Raw genomic sequence first — 21,758 nt, 5'->3', positions numbered from 1 at the left:
AGCCATGATATATGTGTTCTCTGTCTTATAGTGTGTGACTACAGGCACACCTTCCCACTGGAGGAGCTATGAAGCCTAAATGTTTCCTCATGTTTGTATGTAATGTTTGTACTGAAAATGTGGTTTACTTTGCCTCGCACCCGCGGGGTGGAGATGGCTAAGGGGGGCACACCTCCTATTCTTACTTAGTTTTCACGTCGGTTCTCCCACCAAAAGTGGGAGTTTGAACCGGGGGCTGCCATCTACTACTAGCAGCAAAGGATGGGGTCGCTTTACAAAGATGGCAAGGCCTTTGAAGCTTCCCTCTCGAGCACTGTGCCTGGCAAGGCACCTTCACTGGGCTTTGTTTGTGGCTTCAGAGAGCAAGGGCTCTCACCCCCTGGGGCCAGAAATATGTCTGATGGTGGCAGGCTGCCTAAAGCCAGTCAGAGAACACATTGACTGTTGTTCTTCTCTGCACCAAGGCATGCAGTTTCAGTCCCAGTGCCCTAGATACCGGGAACGTACAGGGGGGGTCTGAAGTTTTGCCAATTGCAGAACAGTTTTATGGAAAGAACAGTAGTACTGGGAACCTGGTTAGCAGGGACCCAGTACTCTACAGTCAAAGTTGCATCAAAAGTCAGGCAAAAAGTGTGGGGGAGTACTGCAACAGAAACCCACTTTCCTACACACCATTACCATCATGCAGTGCCCCTTACTCTCAAAATAAAAGATTGGGAAATCCTTCTCCCCTTGTGCAGACTTAGTGTGCACACTCAGTGGTATGGCTAGGGTAATGTGCACTCCACTTCTCTATGGTGACTCAAAACTAGGATCTGTGGGGTAGCTTCCATCCCACTGGGTTTGGTCCAGACTGACTATAGGGACAAAGAATAGGACTTTCAAAGTGTCACCTAACATTTCCTGTGACAAAGCAGGCCCCTCTGAAGTGAATTCAGTTTCTGGACCCCTCAACTGGTCTTCCTGCCAGGGGAATAAAACACATCCCTACTCCCAGAGCAATGTCTCTGCTCTGGAAGCAGTTTTCACATCTCTTTCTCATCTAATTTAGGCCAAGTCAGCCTGGCCAGTTGCTGGAGAGCTACTGCAAATTGGTCTTCAGCAGCTTCCGGCAGGGTAAATGTAGCTTTTTAAAAGTTACATTTCCAATAGGTTTAATAAAAATCTAACTACATAATTTGATTTGATTTTCATTAAATATACAAATAAGCCTTTGAATGGTGGCTGTAGATTATAGCGTATAATCTGTACTTTGACCTTTCCTATGTGCAAGCTACAGTCTGACCAGTGACATTGTCGTTGCGGGCCTAGTACTGAGGAAGCATGCCATTTCTAATATCCCACATGTGCCACTTTTAAACTGTATGCACCCTACCTCGTGGGCAACAAGTTACGCTTAGGGATCACTTATTTAATATTTCAAATTTGGTTTTCCTACCTGTGCAAAGGGTGATTTCTGTGCCGCTGGGTTCAGGCGGATGGCGTCAGGCCACATGGGGTATGCCTGAAGCCATGTTTTCACTGCCACTGTAGTGGGTAGAACAATAGGTATTGCAGTCCACTAGTGACATTTGTCTTACCATGTCTTGGGTGTGTTTCGGCAACATGTACCATGGCTTTATAGGAAAGTTAAATATGCCATTAAGCCGATTACAACCTCTTTTTATGGTCAGAGCACATATGCTGAGCACTGGAAGCAGTGTCCAAGTTCTAGATTGTCAGTGGGTAAGTCCCCAAAAAATACAATAATGGGGTGACCATTCAAAAGGGGTCACTATTCGAAAACCTGCATGCACAATCTGGTCAAGGTGATGTACAGGTACAAAACATGTGGTATGGGGAAACTAGGTGTGTGCCACAAAGAACACAGCAATACATACCTCCTCATCTGGCATCAGCTTTCTTCGACCATCATTAACAGGAAAGCCACTACCAAAGTCCCTGGATGAGATGTCAGCACCATATTCCACGATGACATCCTCTTCAATGCTGCTTACAAGCCGCCAGAACTCCTTCTCCACCAGCTCGGTGGGTACCATCTACAACAGATGCATTGGCATATTTCAAAATCCTGTTAAATTTGTGGAAGGCACTACTTCTCTTACATTTAGGCAGAAAGCCTCTGAAAAAGGACGTTACCTGCCAACTTCATAACAAAGTAGAAATTGAAGAACTCTCCATGATGGATATTTCATTTTTTCAGACCACAAAGAGGACACAGTCAGGCCACTTAACTACCCATGTACAAGGCAAACATCCTTTTCGGATCCTAAGGGATATCTCAGTTGTTTACTAGACAAATGACGGCTCCTTGAAATTACCACTATAATTTCGCTCATACTGGACTTATTTTTTTTTTTTTTTAAAGAATTTTATATAGTGCGAACTAGAACCGAGACATCGGGTATCAGAGCGCTTTACATGAGCACCAGCTGAGTTACATTAGGACACATTCCATTTTGTGAGGCACTGGGAGATTAAGTTATTTGCCCAGATTCACAGGATGTTGAGCGTCGCTGCAGAGACTCGAACCGGTCCCCCAAATTCAAGGTAGACCGCTATAGCCATAAGGCTCCATCCTCTCCCCAATCTTAACAAACTAGCTTCTTCTCTATTCCTGCTATTATTCAGCAGAGGTCATGGTTCCAAATTATGGCTCAATCCAGACAAAATAAACATCTCAAACAGCTTGTCTTAAACCCATGAAAGGATATGAGAGAACGGCCTCTTTGTGTAGAGCTACAATTGAAATATTCCTACAAGACCGTTAAACAATAAAAGCATATATCATCAGTTTGACCCTCTTGCTTAGCTGGACCACTAGCAACAATCAATAAGGTCTTAAAAACAAGGATGATATTCAACTAAAACATTCAATTCCAAACTCACATGAACCAAGTTCTCAAATGGGTTTGCTGGGAACTTATTCCATTAGAGAAACTGCTCTACATTGCCAATCAAATAAAATAATCCTAGAAAACGTAGACTGGATACTGGGGTAGGGTGCAGAATGGTGTTGTTTTAAAGAATTTACTGAGAGCATGCATGCCAGAAAATTCCTACGGTTTTTAATTGAAGATTTTACAGAAGCAATGAAACCTACTCTCTGGACCCACCACCGGTAAGTTTAGGGATAGACAGTATTTCAAAATGTTTCCCATGCTAGCCATTTTGTCATGAATGTCTGATATGTCCCCTTGAATTGTAACCCTTACTACAACAACTTCACAGCTTTCAGAGAATAATAATTTAAAGCAGCAGCAGGGTATTTTTAGTGGCTCATCCTAGGACGACAACTGCTATAGAACATGAGAACGACAGCACAATGTCAATACTCAATTGCACATTATCACTTGTCACATTACATGTAAGAAGCACTAAAACATTCACACTTACAAAAAGCACTTCCAGTGCCCTAAGGTGGCAATGGAGACAGAAGAAATGCCGTTGAACTTTGCAAACATATCTTCTATTTAATGTCTCAACAGAGCCTTAATCCAACTAGACATCAGGAAAAAGAACATACTATATATAACCTGTAGTACTAATACTACAGGTTTACATAATTTAATTTTTCCAGTTGTCATCAATAAAAAAATAAAAACAAGACAAATACATATAAATAAAAGGACAGCAGTGCACTGCCCACAGTACATACATGTACTGGCATGTTGAAATAGTCAGATTTGAAGTTGTCAGCCATTTCGCCAAAGCTCTGGAGGGTATACTCCCGAACAGCCTGTTCAAACCCAAATGCCTCTCGTGGCTTGTTACATTCCTGGAAGAAAGACACATTAATGATTATCATGCAGAAAAAGCAGTGGACAAACAAAAGGACAAAATACTGCAAGAAAAAGATCAACAAGCTATATTAATAGATATATGTAAGTATTCGCAATAGGTTGTTTTTTTGTGGATGGGGAGGATTTATTTAGCACACGCTTGACCTAAAGGTATCAGAGCGCTTTGCATGAGCACCAGCTGGGTTACAGACAGACACGTTCATTTTGTTAGGGAAGGGGAGATTTAGTAATTTGCTCAGTCGCAAGATGATGAGCGTCCCTGCCGAGACTCGAACCCTGATCCCAAGGCTCGAGATCGACGGCTTAACAGTTAGGGAATACTTTCAGATCTTCTTCAGGCATTAGAAAAGGCGACCTTAAACATTTTCAATTTTTTATGGCATGCCATTGAACACTGATATCCTATAAAACAAGCATTTACAATGCAATAGGTCTCGAATTAGTGAAAGTTAGAGCTATTGGCGCTGCAAATTATGTTTGTTCTTTTCTTTTCTAAAAAAAAATATCCCGGCAGTAGAATAAGTAATATACAAAATTCCATGAAGAAAAATGGAAAGGGTGCAGTACCACAGGCTGTTACTAGGTGTCCCTGTGGAGGTGTACAGGGACCTCTATTAGCCACATAAGATACTGCACCTCTAATGTGATTATAAACAGAAGAAATGCAGCTGAGCATACATTTCCATTTCCACGTTTCTTGTTTAATTGGGGCAGGTGGATGCAAAATCAGTGGAAATGGTAGGCACTGCCTTAATTTTCCCATCAGTTACCACTAAATGTCATTGGTGCCTGGCTTTGTAATCATGAGATGAGAACGACAACATTTGGGTATTCATTCTGGAGACAGAGATAGTGAAGCAACATATTAGATAGGCAGGAAGCGCGGACAAGGTAGTGGTAAAATACTAGACAGTCACTATGCATCTCTCAAGCTACGGAAACAGCCGACCTTTTAAAGCCTTCTAGATCACCAGCAGAAGTGATGCTGCACTTTATGACTGTAGAACTCATTACAAGGGATATGTTCAAAGGGACAAAAGCCTCAATTTGCATGGTTAGCCCCCACTTGTTGCCTGGTTTTGATGTGGTTTGAATGGAAGTGCAGAGTCCCTGCCACCCAGGTCTCCTATGCCAGTGTTTCTTCCCCAAAACATATCCACAATTGGTACTTCTGCCCCCTATAAGTCCCTAGTAATGGTACCCTGGGTATCTAGAGCCTGGGAGCTGAAGAGGGTCCATTGGGACCTCGCTCAATGGGACCATGCCACTGCCCTTGCAGCTTACATGCCCCTGTGAGGGAGAAAATGACAAAGTCGACATGGTATCCTACCTGGGTGCCAAGCCAGCAAGCACTGCCTGAAGGTATAGGTAAGTCACCCCTCTAGCAGGCCTCGCAGCCCTAAGGCCAGGTGCACTACACCACAGGTGACGACATATCTGCATGAGCATATATGCCCCGACAATATTAGGGTCCATTCCTTTGTATTGTAAGTGACAATGAAGCCATACCGAGTACATGGGCTAGAAAAGCGACAACTCGAGTTCTACAGCATCATGATGGCTTCACTGCACACAGGAGTGTTTGATACCAAACTAATCCTTTCAAAAATCCATTCTGCCTGTGTGCGATTTATGGTACAATGTACTCTGAGGGCACTTCAGAGGTGCTCCCTGAAAAACCTACCAACCCTGGAGTGGTCTCGGACTATCTGTAGGCAGCCAGCCACCACCAGACACGTTTCTGAACCCCTGGGTAGAGACACTGCTCTCTGGGACCAGAAACAGTGCACATCCTGGGCAGAGGTGTCACACCTCCTCCCACAGGATCGGCCAGTGCTCGAAGGGGGAAGCTTCAAAGACCTGCCGTCTGTGTTATGAAACCCCCCAGCCTCTGCTGCTAGAAGCAGATGGCAGCCCCCAGTTTACATCCCCACTCTGGGTATGAAAACCGACGGGAAAACTTAGAAGAATAGGAGGTGTGCACAACTCTGCCAACTACACCCCTAGGTAGGGGGAGGCTAGGTGAAGCACATCTTTCAGTCCCCACCATCTTGAAGATGGAAGACCCCTCCAATCAGAGCTAGGTCTATGCCCCCTCCCACAGGAGTTTTGGGAAATAACACAGGCCCTGGGAGAATGATTGACAGGGACCCAGGGCACACTCCGTAAAGTTGGCATCATGTATCTGACTGAAAGTAAGGGGGGGAACCATGAAAAAAGGAGCACTTTCTAAACCCAGCTACATAATGATTTCACTGAAACAAATAGTGTTTGGTATCAAACACTTCATTTTAATAAACCCACACTGATTCCAGTGCTGGATTTATTAATACCTGCATCCAGAGGGTACCTTAGAGGTACCCCCTGAACTTTACTAGTCCTCTAGTGTGCTAACTGATTGGTCCTATCCAGCCTCCCACTACAGACTAGTTTCAGACTTCCTAGGAGGTTGGAGACCCACTTTCAGAGGTAAAAACACAATGCCTGCTCTGGCAGCAGTCGTTTTACGCCTCCTCCCATAGGAAGGCTAGTAAATTGGCACGTCAAGGTAGGAAGCTTCAAAGTGCACACCGTCTTTTATTTGCGAGCCCGGCTTCCCGCAGACCTGGAGGATGCCACCCTCTGCCCAAAGGCCCATTAGGCACCAGGACAGGTGGGAAATAAGCTGTGCAAGGAGACGTGTTGCACCTCCAGGCTAGTCACACCCTTAATGGGCTAACTGAAGTGAACACAAAAATGAGGATTTCACCATTTTGGTTGTGGTGAAATTAGGAACTCTGGAACAGGGTGACGCCCACTCCCCACAAGAAGTGGTTATCTAGTGGGTGTTGTGATCCCAGGGGCAAGTAGCTCATTGGCTACTACCCTTCACTCCCCTTAAAGCCCCTTAACGCCCGTAAATTGAGTATTAAGTCGGACCCCTGACAACAGGAAACTAGATTCCACTGACTAATAAGAAGTAAAGGACACTGAAGATCAATCACCTCAAGAACCGATGACTGCTGTGGACTTTTGGAATCAAACCCGGCTTGCCGCACAGAAAATCGATACTTGCAAAGGCCTGACTCGCCCTGCAGCTGTGCATCCTCCACAAGCTCCGGAGGGTTACCACCACTTCGCCAAGACCAGCATCTCCCTTGGGGTAGAGGAGCTACTACCCCACAGCCACCGACCGCGAAGTCAAGTTGGTCAGATCCATCTTCCTTCCAAGCCTAAAGATGCCAGGACGTTCAACTCGCCCTCCTGCACCAATACCCGGGGAACCGGACCATTGACATGACCAAAACTCGTTGAAAGTCCAGTCGGGAATCCAACGACATCACTTTCGGCCAGCCTACAAGGGACATTAGCACCGCAGAGCCCAGCACCAAGTGTGGCACAGCAGTCCCATTTTCGTCCCCCTTGCTGGTCTTCACCGACACTATTGAGCGCCTTGATGCACAAGAGCCATCTGACAACAAACACTCTGCACCCGAGCCGCCCAGCCTGAGCCTGAAAAATCCGACTGCTCCTCCGAGCTCCCAGGACTCTCACGGCCCGCCAAACCCAGTTGGGAGCTCCCAGACTTTTCTTGAAGTGCCCTTTTGCATCTGATTTCCAAGTGCCCCCTCTACCTTTCTACCGTGTAGCGCAAGGCTAGTATCCTATCCAGCACCTGTGCACCCGGACTCACCAGGCCAGATAAGACCAATCTGCTGGTGGAACTTTAGTCGTTGTCCCTCCACCAACTCACGACCGAAAGAGGTCCCACGAAAAGGATTGCAAGTATATGTATGCAGTGACAATTCTTTCTCCCATAGGAAAGCATTACGCGTAAAAACGCACTGTTGGTTAACTCTGCTGAAACTGTAAAAAGTCTTACCTGATTACGAAGTTCTTGGGTTCAAAATATATATAAAAATATCTGTTATTTTCCTAAATTGGTGTAAATCTTCTTTTTGAGTGTGTGCATCATATATTGACTGAGTGTGCAACAAGTGCCCAATTCTCCTCTCTGATAAGCCCAAGGCTGCCCCCACCACACCACACCACACTACCTTAGATAGAGCACCTTCGGATTGCTAGAACGTGCCCCCCTCCACTAATAAGTGATAGCTGGACTCCTTCCACAGCATCGCTCTTTTTGGTATACTATATGAAGAACAAACTTCTGACAAAAAAAAAACAAGGACCTTCAAAACAAACTTCACACTCTGGAAATCCATACTTAAGAGAATCGGTTTGAAAATATCTTGAGCAAAATACTTCTCCAGCAAAGACATATGTCTTTCAACAGAGTAGAACATGCCCTTGCTAAGATTAACCAAAAATACTACTAAGGAGGTAACAAAGTAAGTCGTCCGCAAAGTAGGTATGTCCACATGCACAGTTTTCAGAAGGAAGTGCTTGGGACGATGGCAAAGTATTTAGGCCTTGAAGTCTCTGAAAGCCATCCTAATGGGACGACTGCCTGAAAGTATTTGGGAGAGAAAGGAGAGAAATATTGAGTTGCTCAATTTTAGATTACTGCCCACTAACATTTTCTTGTGGCCAGACGGGGGACCCCCTGGTACCTGACATCCATGAATCCGGTATGTGCATATGTGCAGGGAATGGGGAAAAAGCTCTTGCACCTTACGGGGCCTATAACATACTTTCTCTTCAATCTGATGCTGCCTTCTGGACTACTTGTTGGAGGACTCTGAGGTGCTCACTTGCTTGAGAACTCTAAAGGCCCTGCAAATACTACATGACTAAAGTCGCTTTTGGGGCTCCTAGAGGACGGGGAATTGGAGAGTGTTAGCTTGAGCATTGTTTCACTGAGAGGACTAAAGATGACGCCTTCTTTGTTAACACGGAAGCATTGGCAGTTCGTTTTAACATCTTTGAGGAGAAGGCACTCTTGTCTTCACTGGATGATAGTCATCTATTTCTAAATTTCAGCATCAACTTTACCTGTTACCTGTGTGGTCTGAAGAGGGAGCTTTGGACTGCGAGCACGCTGGAGCTGCTCTTCCTTTAATCAACTCCTCGCGGAACCCGCTCCGCGGGTCCCGCTTCGCCTCTGGTTCTCTGCTTAGCGCTGCTGGAAGTGCGCTGTGACTGCGAGGTATTACTTCAGATAGAGCCTCTGTGGCGGTGGTGTGGGCAGGGCTGCGAGCGTGGTCAGGCGAGGACTTCAAGTCCCAGGAGCGCCTGACCCTCGGCATCACCAGCAGCTGACCCGCTCTCCCTGCTGGCTCCTCCCCCGCCTCAGCGCGGCTAAAACCAGCGCGTCAGTTTCACTGTTGGTTCTTTCACCTGTTACCTGTGTGGTCTGAAGAGGGAGCTTTGGACTGCGAGCACGCTGGAGCTGCTCTTCCTTTAATCAACTCCTCGCGGAACCCGCTCCGCGGGTCCCGCTTCGCCTCTGGTTCTCTGCTTAGCGCTGCTGGAAGTGCGCTGTGACTGCGAGGTATTACTTCAGATAGAGCCTCTGTGGCGGTGGTGTGGGCAGGGCTGCGAGCGTGGTCAGGCGAGGACTTCAAGTCCCAGGAGCGCCTGACCCTCGGCATCACCAGCAGCTGACCCGCTCTCCCTGCTGGCTCCTCCCCCGCCTCAGCGCGGCTATAACCCTCCCTTGTGACACCGCAACGCGGGAGCGCGCCGGGAGAAGCCCGGGACAAGGGCGGGACCGTCTGAGGCCGTCAGAGGCTGAAGAAGGCTGGGCTGGGCCCCCTCCCTTGGTTCTCCGGTATTAAATCTGTGTGACACTGCTTTTATAGATTTTATTGTATTTTAGGATTCTTAGGTTTCGTATTCTACAATTGTTATTAATTGATTCTTACTCCCCTTCTAATACAGTCTCATGACGGCTAAAAAACTACGCTCTGGGCGAGTGATTGTAGGGAGATCTGGGTCTAAAACCAAATCTAACCCCCTTCGGAACAAAATTGCAACTTCCATGCAATTGAAAGGTCAATGTCAGCTTTTCAATTTTTGGGACAAAGGGAAAGATAAACCCACTGATCTGCAGCCCCCGAACGAAATCCCAGGGTTTAACGATTCGGTGCCTGTTAATGGGGTCATTGATGTTTCCTCTAGTTTAAGCTTGGTTGCTAGTCAATCTTTGCCTATTTCAGTTAGTCCCGAAGTACTAAGGGGCTCGCCTTCGGCGTCAAACAATGTACATCTGAAACAGATTGCTCCCCTTGAATCTTTGGGTAATATGTCCTCAAAATCTGATAAAATTGTCCCCTCGCAAGTTGCACTAATGGATGTTCCTAAAGTTTCAGTGAATACTGATCTTTTGTCAGCCGCGTTAGTTAAATCCCCTGTAGTAGGGAATGATTTTACACTGCCTGACATTGATTTAACAGCTCATAGGGCGCGGGTGGGATCGTTACATGGGAACCCTAAAGGTGTGCCTTTAGAGGAAGCAATAACTATTTCAAGTACCGGTCCTCTGAGAAGCACACCTTCTAATAAACTAGATTTTTCCCTTTCACAATTAAACCTTTCATCTTGTTCAGGTCCAGTATTGAACAATTTAGCTGAGGGCTCTCCAAATATTAATGGGAGGCTAATTTCTAATTCTTTGTCCTCTTTGGAATCAATTCTTTCTTCGATTTTGAGTTTACTTGAAAAGTTTGTGGGAGGTTCGGAATGTATTTTTGACACTGTAACGCAAATTTTGCAAGTTCTCTTGCTAAGTAAAAATGAGTTAGTGTCAGATCTTCCCATACCATCGGCTTCTCTGTTGGTGCCCCAAAAAATAAGCGCTCCTCCCGCTTCGGCAGTTTTGGATTCAGCTCAATCTTCTCCTTTGACAGAAGGTCAAAAGGAAAAGAAGCCTGTAGTTCTTCCTGCTGTCCCCAATCCTTCCAAAGTGGTTTCGGCTGGCGCTAATTGTATAGCCCCAATCAGTGACAAGATAGAGGTAATAGTAACATCTCCTCTCATTCCCAAATCCGAAATTCCATCTCTCTTTCCGATATTCTCCTTGCCATCAAGCAAAGAAGAGGAGATTCCCAAAGTAAATACGGGATTGATGGGAAAAGTGAGTCCCCTGAAACACACAAAGATTAGAATGAAGAAGAGGAAACCCATCCGAAGATTTGCTAAAAAAAGACAGAGGAAACTTCTTTTTGATAAGAATGCTGAATTAAGTCTAGAAGATTCTCCGCAGGTGGAGCAGTCTCCCACCTCTCATGTAGAAGCTAGGGTTGTCTCGCCTAAAGAAGACGCCCCTTCCTCTGGTCTAGGTCCTATAAGCTTTACCAATCCTTTCCTCCCCAAGGTTTCCCACCCTACCGCCAATCCTTTTTCAGCTTATTGTAATGTTAAAGCAGGATCTTGCCAAGTTATTTCTAAGGTTACCACTTCTTCTGTCATCCCGTCCCCTACTTCCCTAAATCCTTCAGCAAGACCCTTTCAGGTTCCATCCTCAATGTCAGTTATTCTCCCAAAAGAAAAAATAAGTGTGGATACTTTATATCTTGATTTCTCTCCCTTATTTGAACCAGATTTAATTTTAAATAGATCAGCCCTACTGATCTGTTTTAAAGAGATCGAAAGTTTGAAATTAATTCAAACGTCCGATTTAGATATTGTATTTCTCCTTAACTCCTTTGTGGGGAAACCAATAAGATCAACAAGGGTGAAATTCCATTCGAAAGTTGTGTTAAATCTTGTTCTACAGTGGGCAGAGGAATTACAAGTTAGAGGGATAGATGTCATGCCACACTTTGGGGAAAAATGTACTCAAAGTATTCTCGCCAATTCTTCACTGTCACTTCCCTCTAATACGGGCGTGCTGTTGTCGGATTGGTCTAATCTCAGATCAGAGGACCTAAAAATTTGTGTGGCTAGGAATGAAAGGCTAGTTTCATACAAAAACCCTCCCCTTAAGCAGACAGTGAAGGATGACCAATCTAAATGGAGTTGGTTACCTGGAGTTCTAGCGAGTAAATCTGCTCCCTGTTCTAAACAACATTCCAATTTTTAACAGAGAGCTGAAGTTTATCTCATGGAACACTGCCGGATTCAAGGATTATAAGGAGAAATTGGGTTTCTTGCATTCTCAAAAGGCAGATATAATCTGTTTGCAAGAAACCTGGGTTGAAGGAAGAATAGCTTTGGAAAAAGACTATTTTGTTTTGGAATACAGCGCAACCAGCACTAGAAGAGGCCATGCTAAGGGAGGGTTAGCATGTTTGTTATCTAACAGACTGCAATGGAACCATTCACACTATCTAGATCCAGGGAAACTGTTTCAAGCAATAACCCTAAAAGATGTATTTGAGGATTGCCCTAATAGATTGTTGATTGTGGTTAATATTTATATTCCCCCCAATTGTAGTTTTAATGCTGGTTTAATAACTTTGTTCACTTTTTTAACTAAAGCGTTGGATGTCTCCCCAACTCCGCATGTGTTAATGTTTGGGGACTTAAATTGTAATATATCTAACTGTGGGTTGGAGTTGTTTAGAAATATTCAATTGGAAGAGTCTTTGAATATACCTCCTGCCCAGTTTCCCTCCAAAATTAAAACTAACAAAAGAGGTAAACTTATCTTAGATGGTTTACTTAAAGTTGAATGCTTAATAGTAAATGGGAGGCTTCCGTCTGACATCCCGGCAGCTTATACTCGTAAATCTAATAAGGGAAAATCTATAATTGATTTTATCATGGTAGATTATGCCGGTTTTCACCTACTAAAGGATATGAAGGTCATTGAGTCTATTCTTAGTGACCATAATGCACTGATGCTTTCTGTCTCCGTTAATCTTCAGAAAGTGGATCCGTGGAGTCTGGATACAGATTTTGTGAATTTTGATTCCAGATCAGGGAAATGTTTTTGGAACCCTTGTACTGTTGAAAATGTGGTGCCTCTTTTGTATTTTACTGTTGAGAATTTACCCTTCTGGGAAGGGAGAGAGCTGTTGAGTTTTATTAATTTTTTAGATGCTGTAACTGCTAGTGCAAAAAAGAAACCAGGTGTGAAAAAATCCCTCGTAGTCCCTCATCCTTTACGGGCTATAAATAGAGAAATAAACAAAGTGGTAAGGGGACAATTTTTATTCTTTACCCAAGAAGCTAAGTCTAAGTTGTTTATTTTAAAAAGAAGGAGAGTTAGACTTAAGGCCCGTTTAAAACGTTCTAAGGAAGATGCCCTCTGGATTCAACTGAGGGAAGCTTCTTATAATGGCCAAGCCAAGACATTCTGGTCCTTAATTGGCAAAGGTTGTGGTACCAGAGCCAGTCCTACGCCTATTGCCATTGAGGAACAGGTGTGGGTTCATTATATCGAGAAGTTGTACAGTAACAATAATTCTCAAGTTTTTAATGTTGAATCTGATAATGTCTCACGTATATTTGACTGTCCAACGGAAAAGGAAATTGAATGTGCCATTAAGAATATGCGTTCCTCTGGTGCGATGGGTCCTGATAAAATCCCAATTTCGGTATTAAAACACCAGAGTGAACTTTGGAGTAAAATACTCTTTCCAGTGTTTAAATTTTGTTTTTCTAGTGGAACAGTCCCCCCCTCCTGGAAAGGAAGTATTATTGTCCCTTTATATAAAAAAGGGGCAAGAGATCTACCGCAAAATTACCGTCAAATCGCTTTGCTTGATGCCATTGGTAAGGTTTTCGCAAAATGTGTGCTTACTTTAATGAATCATTGGGTATCTGAACATAAAATCCTTCCCATGGAGCAAACAGGTTTCAGACAAAATCATGGAACTTTAGACAACCTGACTGCATTGCAAGTTATCAATGAAAAATATGTGAAAATCCGTGGTGGTCAGGTATATGGCGCCTTTATTGACTTCTCCACCGCCTTTGATAAAGTAGATAGAATTTTGCTGTGGAGAAAGTTATTTAACTTAGGTATGCCCCCATTCCTGATCAAGTTAATTCGCGCCCTTTACTCTGACACCTGGTGCAGAGTTCTACTTGGAGGTGAATGTGGTGTATCTAAATTAATTCCCACTTCCAATGGGTTGAAGCAAGGTTGCCTTTTGGCTCCATTGCTATTTTCCTTATATACTGTTGATTTACCCGTCACACTTTCTGCTTGCGCCGGTATTGCCCCGTTCTTGGGTGGAGTTCCAATTGCATGCCTTATGTATGCAGACGACATCCTGATTTTGGATCTCACCCCAAAGGGCCTGAACAATCGGTTGCAAGCACTCTCTGAATTTGCGGAAAGTCATTTCTTATCAATAAATACGGCAAAAAGCAAAGTGATTTGCTTTTCTGGTAGAAAGAAGCCTAAATGCCTTAATTATCCATGGGTTGTGGGGGGGAAAAAACTGGAATGTGTGAAATCTTATACCTTCCTAGGTAAAATTGTCACTTATAATTTAAGTGACAAATTACACATTGACAATAACTCTCGGAAGGCTATTTCTCAGGGAAAGAGTTTAGTTTCCCTGTATAAAGCCACAGGTAGAAGGCATTTTTCTATTCTTTTAGATGTTTTCAGAGCGAAAGTTCCGGCCTCCCTGTTGTACGGAATTGAGTTAATTGATGTAAAAAAGTGGAGTTTTTTAAACTCTGCGGAAGGGAAAATTTTACGCAGTTTAATGTCTGTAGGTACAGCAAATTCGACTGCTTCCTTGAGACAGGAATTGGGTTTACGTAGCAGTTGGGTTCAAGGTCTGGCAAGTATCATACGTTGGGTAGTAGCTTTATCTAAAGGTGAACCTAATACCTTAAGAGATCTTATAAAAAATGAATTATTAGGATCTTTTAATGATTTCTCCCTGATTGTAAAAAACTTCAGATTTGCCGTGCTGCAATTGAAATTGGATGAGGAGACTTTATTTTTATTATCCTCTCATCAATTAAAAACTGTTCTGAAGTCAGCCTCCTGGGAATTGGGGTTTTGTCAGGATAGAGACTTCTGTTTAGCGAAAAAAGGTGGTACGCCTGTTATCGAATCTTATACCCTGCGGAAAGCTCAATCGTATATGTATTGGAACATCTCCCATGGCGTTAGACGCCTTGTGTTCTTATTAAGACATAATTTGCTTCCCCTGAAAGTTCTACATGCCAGCTGGTATGGTCATTCGGCATGCTGTGTTCTTTGTCAATTGTATGATCAGGACTTAGATCATGTCATGTTTGTTTGTCCTGCACTGATGTCTTGCAGGCGCAGATGGTTAAGACCAATTTGCTTACATCTCAACATATTATCTGCTTCTTCATTTAAGGCAGCCTTGATTAACCCACCCAATGAAATGTTTGCTTTTAAACTGTACAACTTTTTTAAATGTTTTTTGGACCTGTATTAAGATGTTTCGTGGAATTGTGATGGAATAATATTTTATGTATTTTTTTTTGTTTTGTATGTATATGTTGTTTTATGTGGACCTCATAAAGAGTTCCTTATCATAATAAAATAAACTTGTAAACTTGACTAAAGATGCTAAACTAGAGAAATTGAGGTAATACTATTCATGGCTGTTCGCTGAGATTCAAGCAGATGTTTACAATTTAAAAAAAGTAATGAAACATAGAATTAAAAAAAGCAATCAAAGGTAAACAATGTTTTTTCTGCTCATAACACATTAATGCTATTTTTAAAAACAAATTACTCTAAAAGAGATAAAAGGAATTTATGGTTACAAAATAAAACCGAAAGACCATACATTTATTCTCCTCCCAAAATGAACTGCTCATACCATCACAATATTTATCCCATAAATTAAACAACTTAACACATGATTAAACAACGTATAGCCAAACAAAGAAATAATACTGTATCAATACTGATTTTTTGGGGGTAAGGTGATAAGGAATGCCACCTGTGATTTCAGTAAAGTCATCTGTGATATAAGCTGTCACACTGCACAAGGTTACGAGAACTAGTCTTGGCACTCACCTTGAGCTTGATCTATTAGGCTTAAACCAAGTGGTTTAAAACATTTGTTTTTTAAAAATAACCAAATTTCATTACGTTTAGTGTTACTAGGCATAATCCACCAATATTCATACATCACCATCACATTAGTGTCAGAATGCACCAATGCATAACCACAATCATGTTGGACTATTTTACATTACAAAGGTAGCCCATGATAAACCCTCCACCCACCCCATATCTTAACATGCTTTTGGGGGCAGCCAATCGCCTCATACACTGGTTTTTCTTGGTGTACACATCAATCAACTCCTTTCCGCCAAGCCACAAAGACGGGGTGTAGGAAGATGGCTCTGTATATGGTATAACACTAAGTGGTTATACCGTGCACAGAGTTCAGAGATTCCCCCCAGATAGGTGCAGGGCTCAAAGCAAACCAAAAGTGCTTTAATAGTCGTATTGTGGACAAGCAGCCTTAAGCGGAACACAGAGGAGTGTAAGACATCTGTTGTGAACATAATGACCAATAAATGACAGGACTCAAAAAGGAGATCCACACCAATTTTATAAAAAATAAACTTTGCTCAAGATTTCTTTTAGGACCAAGATCTTCGTAACAAGGAAAGTACTTTTTTAAACAGAAATACTTTTCAGTTTCAAAAGAGGACACTGACATTTTCGTCTTTGCCATGTTAATCTATTGAGGACAACAATACTGAGGTCAAACATCTAAGTAAGCAACTTATAAATCCAGTCTTCGGGTTGCAGGGTCAACAGAAGGCAAGGTTCAGATAAGCACAAACAATGCACCACCAGCGTCACAGGGGCTGCTGGCTGTAGAAGTCAAATTTGGAGGTCGGGCCCAATGGAGACTGGAGGTGCTTGAAGACACGTTGGTTGCAGGTAAGTAAAGCGGTTGCAGGGCTCAAGCTTTGAAGGTATAGGCAACTACGGGGAGTCGCAAGGCAGCACCAAACATACCAAAAAACTCAATTTAAGAAGGGGTCAAGAGGGACATTTAGTTTAAAGACTACTACACCTCCAAAGCCCTCAGATCAATACGCAAAAAACTAACAAAAGGTGCAAAGTCTATTAAGAGGGGAATAGCAAACTAATAACTGTTGTGTAAGTGAGTACAAATAATCCCTTGAGAAGCCGGGATAACACCCGGCAGGAGTTGAGAGTTCATCAGCCCACCCTTACTGGCGGAGCATCGTCATCTGAAACTCTAGGGAATAGAAGTCTAAGCTCACAGGCGCAGGCCGAAAGGTTCTGCTGAGTGCTGAGCCTGATTATTCCCAGAAGAAAATACTCCTACCAGGGGTTAAACCCAAAACCTAAAAACTGTAGTGCAGTGCTCTAGTGTAGATGTGAATTTAAAAATGAATACTCAGGCAAAAAATATGTTTATTAGGGGTTACCTAAGTTTCATGTCTAAAAAAACTATAGTCTTAAACAAAGATAGACTATTTCCTGGCTCAATTATGAAATGGTCGACATGTTTCAGCCGAGATGGTCACTTGACCCGGCTTTCTTCAGGACCAATAATATGATGGATATAGAAAAATTGCTACTAAAGGACAAATATATATATTTTTAAGTGCAATGTGTAACACAGAAAACATATAATCAAAATATGAACGTCAGATAAGACAGTGGCAATAGCCACCCTACCATACAAGCAAACTCGTGCTTGGACGAAAAAAGTTAAGTCTTCTTTCCTAAAAAGAATAAAAGGAGTCAACTGTCAGGAAAGAACATCACACAAAAAACACAGCATTACTAGCCGCTATTCAGCAGTATCTACTCTGTACTGCCGATTTTAGCCAAAACTTAAATTAATATTCGCCAACACTCTATTATATAGACTGTATTGGAAACTCACCCAGCTTTGCGTGGGAGAACTGCCTCACCTCACCCGGCTGACTGCTCGGAGATGGAGGAACCGCTCTGTTCAAATGAGGAGGCAAAACAGACAAGTTGCACATGGATACCTGTCCTGTTCGAGCTCTCCTCACATACCTTTGAACAATTTAACAAACCTAAGAAAAACTAAAACATCAATGACCTCCAGAGGACCCATGAATACATTATTACAGGTAGATCGCTATGTGTAATAATATATAATAAAACAAATTGTTTTTCTAAAGAATTTTTATACTAAAAGAATTTGTAAACGGATATGACATAATAACAGGAAAAAACTGTAATGTCATACCTTGTAAGGGGTACAAAAAATAGTGTATAGCTGTATTATCTTTCAGCATAACTGCAACCTAATTTGTTAATGAAGCAAAGTTAGACTTTAGAAAGTATGGTCTACTAGTTCTGAGCTGCCAGAGAACTACTCTTACTATTATCAGTAAAAGGCCACTACACGACTAGCCCCCTCCTTCCTTACCTCTCCGTCGGTACTTCAGACTGGCCTCCGGGCTGTCTGGGAGGTAGAGGTGGGAAGGAGGAAGGTGCTTATATACCTGCCTCAATGGAATTACGGCGTTAAATTGAAATCAGGTGTAGGTGTATTAGTAACCGCCCAGCAGCTGACGGACAGATTGAGCATGCGCGGAGCTGGGACATACGTAAGAACTAGCGCGTGATCAAGATACATGCCTCAAGGCATGCGCGCTGTGTCGGACGCACAGCGCGAGTGTAGGAGATTAGTGTCTCTTGTGAGCGCCAGCGTATTGAAGAGGCGCGCCCGTCTTACATCAAACACTTTCCCGAGTGAAAAGGGGAGGATCACGTGACAACGCTATTCCTACGGTATTAGCAGAAACGCATGCATGAAAAATAAAATATAAACACTCAGAATATTATCTGCGGTATTTAAGGTCTCTGTGGTTTTTAAATCCCCGATTTTGGTATATAAAATAAAAACTAAATGAAGAATGCTGCTAAGAAATAACTAGCGATAAGCTCACAGCACCAGAAAGCAGCAACCACAGAACACAGAGATGATCCCCAGCAACCAATGGGCAGCACGGTACATGAGGATGATTTGGTGGCTAATAGAGGTGGTAAAGCACACATACACCCGACTTTAAAGTGTAAACGATGTGAACAATGTAAACTAAAAGGTTACGGATATAGTGTATCCTTCTACCCGTGGTACTACCACTAACTCTAATTCACCAAATATACAGTACCCTGGCTCTTATTAAGTGATGTATATACTTAAGTATAGGAGCAGATAAGTTAGAGACAGCAAGTCTGTCCACCAAGGAGTTTCACTCTCATAGCAGCCGCTTTAGAGAGTAACTGGTGGAATCAAGCCATATAGCCTACAGTAAATCCACGTACAAGATATTGAAAATATATTTCAACAGACAGCGTTCATCATAGTATGTCTTGATAGAAAAACATAACATATCTTGATAGAAAAATATGTCTTGATAAAAAAAACATGTCTTGATAGAAAAACATGTCTTGATAGAAAAACATGTCTTGATAGAAAAACATGGCCACGAAAGAGCGAATACCTCAACATAGAGATGTCTCTCAGATGTAGTACCGACCTTCATAGGGCAGATACCATTAATGATCAGATAACTAGCTACTCATTACAGATATCTAGAATCATGCAGCCTCTCAAAGATGTTCATATCTCAATCATTTGAGATTAACATTTCAAATTAATATTTCAACCACCGAATTTCAGATAGACACCCACGGTATGCTGTCGTTTAAGCCCTGTATATCTGTCTTTAATTTGAAAATCCACCTTTGTTCTTTAGAGAATAAGAATTTAGAGATGTCTGCTATGTGTTGGGGAATGAAAGGACGTTCCAACACAAGCCATCTCAGCTCATCGGCCTTGTGCTTCTTGGCCAGAAAGTGGTCCGTCAAACAGGTAGATTGTTTCATGCAGCGTATAGTACTTTTATGCTCGCTGATGCGAAGCTTGATTTTCCGTGTAGTGTATCCTATATAGTGCAAGCCACAGGGACACGTGATTCTATAAATCACACAATCCGAATTACAATTGGTGTGATTATGAAGTATCCAGGGGCGGTTTGTCCCTATGTCCACTGATGTGGTCTTGATAGTCTGAGGGCAAACACTGCACGAGCCACAGGGAAAGTGGCCACGAACTGGGGGTAATGACCACAAGGTGTTGAGCCCACAAGTAGGCTGCGATAGTGGTCGTGTGTGGACCAAACTGTCGCGTAAACTTGGACCCTTCTTAAATGCGAACAGCGGAGGCAAGATGTTTTCAGATGCTACATTCAATATATGCCAGTGTTTGCGTACCGTTTTCTGTACACGGTTGGACAAAGTACAGAAAGTAGTGACAAAGGTAAGTTTCTCACTGGGGGTCCTAGATGTGCTGACGTCCAATAAAGCATCTCTATTATTATTCGATGCTCGTTTCCATGCTTGTCGCACCAAGCGCTTAGGGTACTGTCGTGTGCAAAGTTGGGTTGCTAGTTCTTTGGCATGTTTATCGAACAACTCCCTGGTGGAACAGTTCCTGCGTATCCAGTCCAAGTTTACGCGACAGTTTGGTCCACACACGACCACTATCGCAGCCTACTTGTGGGCTCAACACCTTGTGGTCATTACCCCCAGTTCGTGGCCACTTTCCCTGTGGCTCGTGCAGTGTTTGCCCTCAGACTATCAAGACCACATCAGTGGACATAGGGACAAACCGCCCCTGGATACTTCATAATCACACCAATTGTAATTCGGATTGTGTGATTTATAGAATCACGTGTCCCTGTGGCTTGCACTATATAGGATACACTACACGGAAAATCAAGCTTCGCATCAGCGAGCATAAAAGTACTATACGCTGCATGAAACAATCTACCTGCTTGACGGACCACTTTCTGGCCAAGAAGCACAAGGCCGATGAGCTGAGATGGCTTGTGTTGGAACGTCCTTTCATTCCCCAACACATAGCAGACATCTCTAAATTCTTATTCTCTAAAGAACAAAGGTGGATTTTCAAATTAAAGACAGATATACAGGGCTTAAACGACAGCATACCGTGGGTGTCTATCTGAAATTTGGTGGTTGAAATATTAATTTGAAATGTTAATCTCAAATGATTGAGATATGAACATCTTTGAGAGGTTGCATGATTCTAGATATCTGTAATGAGTAGCTAGTTATCTGATCATTAATGGTATCTGCCCTATGAAGGTCGGTACTACATCTGAGAGACATCTCTATGTTGAGGTATTCGCTCTTTCGTGGCCATGTTTTTCTATCAAGACATGTTTTTCTATCAAGACATGTTTTTTTATCAAGACATATTTTTCTATCAAGACATACTATGATGAACGCTGTCTGTTGAAATATATTTTCAATATCTTGTACGTGGATTTACTGTAGGCTATATGGCTTGATTCCACCAGTTACTCTCTAAAGCGGCTACTATGAGAGTGAAACTCCTTGGTGGGCAGACTTGCTGTCTCTAACTTATCTGCTCCTATACTTAAGTATATACATCACTTAATAAGAGCCAGGGTACTGTATATTTGGTGAATTCGAGTTAGTGGTAGTACCACGGGTAGAAGGATACACTATATCAGTAACCTTTTAGTTTACATTGTTCACATCGTTTACACTTTAAAGTCGGGTGTATGTGTGCTTTACCACCGCTATTAGCCACCAAATCATCCTCATGTACCGTGCTGCCCATTGGTTGCTGGGGATCATCTCTGTGTTCTGTGGTTGCTGCTTTCTGGTGCTGTGAGCTTATCGCTAGTTATTTCTTAGCAGCATTCTTCATTTAGTTTTTATTTTATATACCAAAATCAGGGATTTAAAAACCACAGAGACCTTAAATACTGCAGATAATATTCTGAGTGTTTATATTTCATTTTTCATGCATGCGTTTCTGCTAATACCGTAGGAATAGCGTTGTCACGTGATCCTCCCCTTTTCACTCGGGAAAGTGTTTGATGTAAGACGGGCGCGCCTCTTCAATACGCTGGCGCTCACAAGAGACACTAATCTCCTACGCTCGCGCTGTGCGTCCGACACAGCGCGCATGCCTTGAGGCATGTATCTTGATCACGCGCTAGTTCTTACGTATGTCCCAGCTCCGCGCATGCTCAATCTGTCCGTCAGCTGCTGGGCGGTTACTAATACACCTACACCTGATTTCAATTTAA

At 42.9% G+C, this 21,758-nt stretch overlaps 1 protein-coding gene across 7 annotated transcripts in view; it reads right to left on the bottom strand.

Moving 5' to 3' along the window:
* Positions 1–21,758, bottom strand: part of KDM5A (lysine demethylase 5A) — a 1,031,636-nt gene that overhangs the window by 810,548 nt on the left and 199,330 nt on the right. For all 7 annotated transcript variants that reach the window (XR_014981238.1, XR_014981239.1, XM_085652274.1 and 4 more), the window contains 2 exons: positions 3,659–3,778; positions 1,881–2,039 (listed from right to left, as the gene is read on the bottom strand). Coding sequence is in view for 5 of the 7 variants with exons in the window: in XM_085652274.1 (XP_085508400.1) it covers positions 1,881–2,039; positions 3,659–3,778 (279 nt within the window). In the remaining 2 variants the exon portion in view is untranslated. The remainder of the gene's footprint in view (positions 1–1,880; positions 2,040–3,658; positions 3,779–21,758) is intronic.

Source organism: Triturus cristatus, chromosome 4_1, assembly GCF_964204655.1.
Source record: "Triturus cristatus chromosome 4_1, aTriCri1.1, whole genome shotgun sequence".
Lineage (NCBI taxonomy): Eukaryota > Metazoa > Chordata > Amphibia > Caudata > Salamandridae > Triturus > Triturus cristatus.
Note: the sequence above shows the minus strand (reverse complement) of the source record. Positions and strands in the feature narration are given on the sequence as shown.